Source organism: Eubalaena glacialis, chromosome 4, assembly GCF_028564815.1.
Source record: "Eubalaena glacialis isolate mEubGla1 chromosome 4, mEubGla1.1.hap2.+ XY, whole genome shotgun sequence".
NCBI classification, from domain to species: Eukaryota; Metazoa; Chordata; class Mammalia; order Artiodactyla; family Balaenidae; genus Eubalaena; species Eubalaena glacialis.
The window spans coordinates 187055434-187064169 of record NC_083719.1 but is presented as its reverse complement, the minus strand read 5'-3'; the positions used below and the strand labels follow the sequence as shown (position 1 = coordinate 187064169).

The window sequence follows — 8736 nt, the reverse complement described above, 5'->3', positions numbered from 1 at the left end:
GAGGAGGGAAGAGCTGGAAATGCACCTCTCCACTCGACCTGGACTCAGGTCTCTGCTAGCCTCCCCGGCCCCAGGGGCCAAACGGCGGCAGGTGTCTTTTGTTCAGGGCTCTCTCTGCAGGGTGACACCCCGACTGCTTGTGCAGGTCCGCCTGACCCCCAACCTGAGCGCCACAGGAGAATGCAACGGGCAGTTGGCCTTTCTCCTGCACCCCTCCTGCCCACGTGACCAGCGCAGCAACGCACGCATGGCTGGTTCGCTCAGCTGAGCCCCCAGCCGGAGAGGGTCTCCCCCTCTGCTGTAGGAAGAGAGTCCTCAGAACGGCCATAAGGAAGAGGTGCTGATAACATCTGTCAAGCAAACGCCCTATTTTACTAAAAATCCACATAGACGTCACATTTCACAAAAACGGCATCCACTGGGATCTCTCGGTCCCTTCCCATACCCAACAAAAGACAGAGGTTCTGAGGAAGAGTCCCCCTCCACACGCTAGGGCTGCCCCAGGTACCCCCAGACCCCTGGCCCAGTGCATGGAGGTGGGGTTAGTGGAACCCACGCCAGGATCCAGCCTAGGGCCTGTGCAGGGCCCTCACCGCCATCCTGGGTTAGGGACCTGCCAGGACCATGGACACGCTCGCTGCCCACAGCCCGAGCCCCAGCTGGACGCGGCTGCGGCCCCAGGAGGAGGAGACCTGAGGGTCTCAGGAGGAGGGGACCCGCAGTGGCTGCAGCCAGCCTCGCCCAGGGCCAGTGTCAGTGATGGCTGGACTTCCGCTCCAGCTCCTCCTCCTCCAGGCAGTGCTGCGGGGGCCGGGCTTTGAAGAAGTCGGAGATGTAGCGGACCTAGCAGAGGAGAGGAGGGCAGGAGCTGACTGGGCGGGGACAGGACAGGATGGGGCGGCACAGGGCAGGGAGGGGCAGTGGAGCCCAGGAGCTGAGGGGCACCGTGGCGGGGGCAGTGAGGACAGCAGAGGTGGGATCTTAGGGGAAAGATGGGAGAAGAGGGCTAGGGTCCTGGAGAGGCAGAGAGAGGGCAGGAGGGCCCCAGAGGGGGGTCTCTGGTCAGGGCAGGGGGTCGGGGCCCGGGAGCTCACAGTGAGGCCGGCCACCAGCGCCCCCTGCAGGAGGCCAACGAGAACATCACTCCAGTGGTGTTTGTGGTCAGACACACGGGTGTAGCCCACGTAAAGGGCAAAGGCCACCAGGAAAAACTGCACGGTGGGCCGCAGCAGCCGTGCCCACTTCCAGCACAGCCGGGCCTGCACGTAGAGCTGGGGGCCAAGAGCAGCCGTCAGCATGGGAGCCTGCCAGCCCACCCCCCGCCGGACGCACAGACGGTGATACTGAGGCCAGGAGCCTGGAACCTGTAGGCCCAGGGCCTCCAGTTTTTATCAACAAACCAGAAGCCCATCCACCACCACCTCCACCCACCCCGCTTTACTGAGGCCCAGGGAAGGGCCTTGGCCACGGCTCCACAACAAGCAAGTCACAGAGAAACAAACTCACCGCCAAGAACATCATGCAGTACATTCCAAAGGAGGAGTGTCCAGAGTAGAAGGATAACCTGAGAAAGGAGAGTGCGGCAGGTTTCGGGAGGGCCCACACTCGGCACCTCTGCCTTCAAACACCCCCGGCCCCGGTCCCATCCTGCCATGCCTTCCAGAGTCTGGGAAGATTTCATGTAGAAACACGGCCACTGTTGGACACCATCAGTTCTTCCCTTTCCATTTCTGTGACAATGCGATAGGGTCTCGCGGTCTTTAAGGCCTCACCACAAAGATGCTGCAGGCCCTGAACACAGAACCGAGGGCAGACAACTGTGTCCAGCCAGCAGCTTCACTTTCACTGTGTTTCTTTTCAAGACTATTTTCCACCTGTGGTCACTGATACAAGGCTCACATTTTCTTTTTATATAATTTCAAGTTTTAACAAAGGACATCAATGGGCAAGAGAAAAGATGGCAGATTGAGAGACTCCAAAGGTCCATCCCCCCACCCCATAAAAGCAACTAAAAAACTGACAACAACGGTAAGAATCAGATTGGTGGTGGCCGCGGAGGGAGAACAGAGCTCACTTACAAAGAACTGAGATCGTCCGGTCCTGTCTGATGGCTCCCTGGATCACTGGTCGTAAATATTTACAGCAAGTGTAATGGTCACCACTGCCTGGGGCAACGGATAGCAGTTGCAGCAAACAGACTAACCAAAAAGCTTGGGAGGAAAGGCCAGGGAATGAGAAGCTCTGGAGAATAAGGGCTGGGATTCCAGAGGCCAGGGCTGGGCCTCAGGGCTCAGGAAAGACCTGAGAAGGCCCTAAGCTCTCACCTCTGGCTGACCAAGCAAGAAGTAAAGGTTAAGGCAGAGTTGTCAACTGACATGCCCCAACACAGCACACAAAGCCCGTCTGTAAAATGGAAGTTTTTTTCCCCCGGTTCCAGGTATTTAAGGACATATCTGTCCAATCGCTAGCTGATCTCTCAGCTAACAGCAGAACTTCACGGCCACTCAGACTCTACAAAATTAGTTCACAACACTCACTAAGCAAACAACCAACAACTACAACAAACAGCAAAAACAAGCCCTGGGGAGAGTAGAATCTGATTTCCAGAGTTGCTAAATTATAACATTTAAAATGCCCAGTTTTCAACAACAACAACAAAATTATACGGCATGCATGAAAAAATGCGGGAAATACCCGGGGGAATAAAATCTATTACTAGAAGCTGTCTCTGAGGAAGCCCAGATGTTAGACTCACTAGATAAAGACTTTTAATCTGCCATTTAAGATATGTTCAGAGAGCTAAAGGAACTGTGAGAATGATGTCTCACCTAATAGAGAACACCAAAAAGAAACAGAAGTTATAAAAAGGAAACAAATAGAAATTGTGGAGTTCAAAACTATAGTATCTGAAATAAATCACCAGGCAGAAAAAATCTGAGCAGGCAGAAGCGTGTGTGAACATGGAGATAGGTCAATCGAGACTTTTGGTCTAAGGAACAAAAAAAAAGAATGAAGAAAAATGAATGAACCGCAGAGTCTTGTGGGACACCATCAAATGTACCAACATATATACAAATAAGAGTCTCAAAAGGAGAAGAGAAAGCGGCAGAAAGAATATTTGAAGAATATTTTCATCAAATGAAAAACATCAATCTACACATCCAAAAAGCTCAATGAACTTCAAAGAGGATAAACTCGAAGAGAGCCACAAAGAGACACAGTATAATCAGGCTACCAAAAGACAGTCAAGGAGAAAATCTTGAAAGCAGCAAGAGAAGGGATTCATTGTGTACGAGGAATCCTCAGTAAGATTAGTAGCTAATTTCTTATCAGAAACCATGGAGGCCAGAAGGATGACATATTCAAAGTACTGAAAGGATAAAAACCCCTGTGAATCACGAATTCTACATCTGGCAAAATGATCCTGTAAAAATAAAGGAGAAATTTAGACATTCCCAGACCAACAAAAACCAAGAAAATTCATAGCTTGTACACCTACAAGGTCTACAAGAAATACTAAAGGGAGTCTTTCATGGAGGAATGAAGGATACTAGACAGTAACTCAAATCCACAAAAAAACCGTAAAAGTCACCAGTAAAAGTAATTACAAAACATAAACAGCAGTGTTAATGTATTTTGGTTTATAGTCCTGCTTTTCCCTACATGATTAAAAAAAGAAAAAACAACTGCACATAACTAGACTTACTGGATCATTCCACAATAAATACAAACATCTCATCATTATGTTGTACACCTGAAACTAACATAATGTTATATGGCAAATATAGCTCAATTTTTTAAAAACCGCATAAACCAGTAATTATAAATCTATGTTGATGAGCACACAATGTATAAAGATATAATTTGTGACAATAACCTCGTAAGGGGTGGGGGTGGAACTATATAGCTGCAAATTTTTTGCAGAGTAAATACCTATTAACAGAAAAGGCAGTAATGGAGAAATTGAAATACAAACAAAAAAGATACAATATACAGAAAACAAATAACAAGACAAAGAACATTATATAGTGAGAAAAGAATCAATCCATCAAGAAGGTATATCAATAACAGTTACAAAGATATAAACCCCTAACAACAGAGCCCAAAATACATGAGGCAAAAACTGACAAAAGCTACGACGTGGGTGAACTTGGAAACACTGCAGAATCCAGACCCAAAAGGCCACACAGTGTGTGATTCCACCGATGTGAAACATCCAGAACAGGCAAATCCACAGAGACAGAGAGTGGGTTAGTGGTTGTCAGGGGCTGGGGAGGGGGGCGATAGCTCATGGACGTGGACTTATTTTGTGTGATGAGAATATTCTGGAATAAGATAGCAGGGATGGATGCACAACACGGGGAATGTACTAAAAACCAACAAATTGTACCCATTAAGATGGTTAAATTGGTGAATTTTATGCTTTGTGAATTTTTATCTAATTTTTAAAGAAGGAAAATAAGGACATCAATTAAATGAAAAGTTTACCAGTAGAGACGGTGAGAGGACAGAGCAGAAGCGTGAGGGTGGGGCCTGAAATTGAGGGGAGGTGGGTCACTCCTGACCCCTCCTGCTCTGCTCCAGGGCCCGACACCCCTGGCGCCACCTCACCCCCCTGCCTGCAGGACACAGGCCCACGGGCACCTGCAGGCCTTGCTCCTGCCTGTTCTCTGCCCAGCGTGGAGCCTCTGTACCTTCTATAGCTGACAACTCGTCCCTCAATATCCAGCTCCCGAGGGCCCTTCTCCAGCCCCCACTCTCCTCCCCGGGTGGGGTGTCTGCGGCCCGGGCCCCCTGCGGTACCCACCTGGACTCGGTGACGTCAGCAGGGCTTCCCCTGCACACCTCCACCTGCACGTACACGGAGCAGTTGACGCGGCTCCAGTCCGGGTCACACACGGCCAGGAAGTTGGGCCGCAGCCGGCCAGCCATGTACTTGGCCAGGTCTGTCAGCGACTGGCTCACCGCAGCCCCGAACAGGAACGTCCCCAGCACCTTGTAGAGGGCGGCCAGGTAGTTGTTGAAGTCAGAGCGGGAGTAGAGGCGGTCTGTGTACACCAGGTAGGCCTCCCCGGCCGACACCTGCGGGGAACAGCCGGGGACTTCAGGGCCGCTGAAAGGGGTCAGGGTGCGCGGCCTCCCTACGGTCACTGGGGAGCTGGGAACTCCAAGGGGGCCCTCTTCCCCGCAGACACCACCCCGGGCAGGACGCGACCTGCTAACGCCCCAGCCCCCTCCCTCCACGCCCCTCCTGCCTTACAAGGATGACGGTGGCGGTGATGATGACCCCGGCCATGAGCCCATGGGTGATGGTGTCTGGACGGTAGGGGTACCGGATGGAGTCATCTCCGCAGTAGAATCCTCGCTTGTACGGGGCGTTCACGAGCGTCAGGATGGCGGAAGGCAGAGAGGCTGGGGTTGGGGAGAGGAGGCCGGTAGCCACAAGGTTCTCTGAGCCCCAGGGCCACACAGACGGGCCTGCGCCGGCACCGAGCGCTTGGACGCCTGCCTCAGCCTCCCTCCGGGTCTCCTCACCTCCGAGCCCACCCGAGAGCTAGGAGGAGCTTTTCTCACAGCAAATGGGAGGTCACTGCCCCATTAAACCCCCTTGTGATTCCCCGTCATCATCAGATAAACACCAACGTCCTGCCCAGGCCCAGCGTCCACCCCTTCAAGGTCGCCCACCCTCTGCCCGCCTCGCTTCCCTCCAGCCTCCTCTCTGCCCTTTGCACGAAGCCGGCAGGCAGCCACCAGGGCTTCTGCTCACGTCCTTCTCGCGGCCCAGAACACCTCTAACTCCTTTCCATGCTCCTGGGAGCCCTCTCACAGCAGGAAACTTCCGTTCTTCATGGTTCTTGCCTGTGTGCAACTGTGCAATCACCGTGTGATACTCGAATGATTCTCCCGGCTACACACAGCGCTCTGTGAGCACCTGGGGGGTGACGGGGGGGGAGTGCCTGTCGTGTTCAAGGCTGAGTCCCTGGAGCCTGCTGGGGCCTGGCCGAGGCCAGTGTTTAACAGGCCGGCCAGAGAGATCAGGAACACACCTCATCCACACGTTGTCCCTGAGCCGGCCACACGGTGACCCGACAGGCCCGGCCCAGGCCCTGGGAGCTCAGTCCAAAGGTACTTTCAGGAGCCACAAGTCATGACCGGGCCCTGCCTGGCACGGCCGCAGCCCCGGAGTCCAGAGGCCCCGCCAGCCAAGGGTGACCAAGGGCGGCTGGGGCACAGGGCTCGCTGCTCCCCAGGGTGGGTGCACAGAGACAAACCCAGGCAGGGTGCCCTTTGGCCTTGGCAGGGCAGGTGACACGTGGAAAAGGGTGTGGCTCTGCTGGGGCCTGACGACCAGAGCAGGGGGAGGGCAGGGCCAACTCCTCCTTCCAAAGGCCAAATTCAAGGGCCTCCGGGACCACCGTGTGATGGTGCTGATATAGGGAAAGACTCGGTGAAGAACACAGCGATCTGCCTCATGGAGCTGAGAGCAGCTGGGAATAAAAATAATAGGCACACGATGACCGGAATCGGGGAGGTGGCTGCGGCCTTCAGTAGGGTGTCGGGGAGGCCACACAGGGAAGGTGCCTTAAAGGAAGAAGTACAGGGGAGACCTGGGGAAGAACATCCCCCAGAGTGGTGGCCAGTGCCAAGGCCAGAGATGGGCCTGAGCCTGGAGAGCAGAGTGCTGGGGGAGAGGGGCTCTGCAGTGGGGGCGGGGGGTCTCGGGAGGGTTGCAGCAGAGGGAGGGAGCATGTTTCCAAAAGACCTCTCTGGCCAGGGTGGAGGCCTAAGAGGAGAGGCCGAGAAACCCCACGGCCTGAGCAGGGCAGGGGCTCCCATGGGGGCCCGGGCATCAAGTCAGCCCCCCACCTCCTGTCCCCAAGCCCCAGCCCTCCCCCCTGGAGATTCGGGCACCCCCGATCAGAACTGGAGCTGGGCTCTCCCGGGATTCAGGGCGCAGAGCTCAGAGCACAGGAATGGAGTCTCCCTCTGCCTGGGCCGCGCCAGCTCAGATGTCCCCACAGCAGACACCAACAGAGCCTCCCTGCCCTGGTGTCAACCCCTGGTGTTTTCCCCAGGGCCCTTGTCACCATCTAAGACTGAACTGTTCGTGTCCTGAAGCTTCTAGACTGGGAGCTGGCTCTGCCCGGGCCCCCAGCACCTGGCACATGGCAGCTGCACGCAACCTAATCTAAGCTCCAACCCCCCTCCCCCGCTGCTGTGTGACCTCCAGCGGGCACCTGAACATCTCTGGGTGGAAACTGGGGAGCATAACAGCACTGCCTCATAGGCTGATTGGAGAAAAAGGTTTAATTATCTGCATGCTGCTTAGTGCCTCGCATACAGTCAGTGCCACACAAATGTTTAAATAAATAAGTGCTCAGGAAACGATGCCCAGGGTTGGCAGACACCCCCTGGGGACCTCCAGTTGCCACCTGGCGCATCCCAAAAGGGGTCTCTTCTAGGACATGGGAGGAGAGCCTGGCCTCTGCCTGCAGTCAGGGCAGACCCCTCGGTCCCCAGCGGAGGAGCAGGAGCCAGACTGGGGGTAGGGCAGTTTAGGCTGGAGGGGCCCCTCCCTGCGCCGAGGGTAGAATTCCGGGCCCATTGTCCGCACAGCCCCGGAGCAAACACACAGCCTTTGTTTCCGGGACCCTGGAGGAGGGGCGGGGAGGGGGCCTCTGCCCCCAGCTTGGCCCGCAAACCCGCCCGACAGGTTTGGCCCGCGCCACGCCGAGGCCCCCAGTTCCACAACAGCCTGCGGCCCAGTCCTTCTCCCGGCTCTCCTGGGCCCGAGCGAGGAGGGCGACGGGGCGCGGGTTCGAATCCCACCACTGCCCGTGCGCCCCCGGCCAGGGCTCCGCCCTCCCAGAGCCCACTGGACCAGCCGACCCAAGGTGCGGGGTGGAGGGCCTCCCGGGGCGACCCGCGGCCGCGCCCCCCGCCCGGCTCGCCCGAGCCCAGCCGACGCCCGCGTGAATCACCGCCCCGGCCGGGCCGGGCAGGGCGGGAGGGGGAGGCATGAGCGGCCCCCGGCAGCGACTTCCTGCTGCCGCGGGCGGGGGACACCGACCCCCTCCGACCAGGGATGCGCGGGGGAAACTGAGGCCTGGGAGGGCGCGCGCGGGTGCCGGGGCACGCGGGGCGGGGTCGCGTTGCTCGATCCGCGGCCCGAGGGTCCTCCCCCGGCTCCCCCCACCTCCAGGGGGCCTCCGAGAGGTAGCGCCGCTGCAGCCCCCAGCCCGTCCTACAAAACTTTGCGGGGACCGGGGATGGGCCCGCCTCGGAAAGGGTCCTCCCACACACACCCGGGTCCCCGCGGCTCTTACCGACCAGCACGCACAGCACGTCGAGCAGCACGAAGACCCACCTCCGCTCCATGCCGCCCGCGACCCCCGGCGCCCGTCCCAGCGCGTCCCGTCGCGTCCCAGCCGGGCCGCGGGATCACATGGCCGGGGAGCCTGGCCCAACCCGGGAGGGGCGGGCAGGACAGGGGAGCGGAGGGCGGGGCGGAGCCTCCGAGGGGAGGGGGCGGACTCTGCCCCCGCCCCGCCCGATGCGCGCGGGGAGGAGGGGCGTGGGGAGAGCGCGGGGGTGGCAGGGGAACAGTGTCGGTACGAGACCCGCGGCAGGAGGGGCTGCAGGTCTCCGAGTTGGGGGGGGGGAAGGGGGGTCGTCGGCGCCCAGCACTCCCCCCGCCCCCCGCCGGGAGGCTGAGGCTCAGGGACGGCCAGTCCG

The 8736-nt window shown here is 57.5% G+C and overlaps 1 protein-coding gene across 1 annotated transcript; it reads right to left on the bottom strand.

The window, feature by feature from the left end:
- Positions 1-353: 353 nt before the first annotated feature.
- On the bottom strand, positions 354-8460 carry PLPP2 (phospholipid phosphatase 2). The gene is given in 7 exon segments (XM_061188925.1): positions 354-762; positions 765-843; positions 1095-1271; positions 1507-1564; positions 4808-5082; positions 5261-5412; positions 8328-8460. Coding segments are annotated over 7 exon segments (966 nt in total). The 5' UTR covers positions 8380-8460; the 3' UTR covers positions 354-589.
- Positions 8461-8736: the final 276 nt, after the last annotated feature.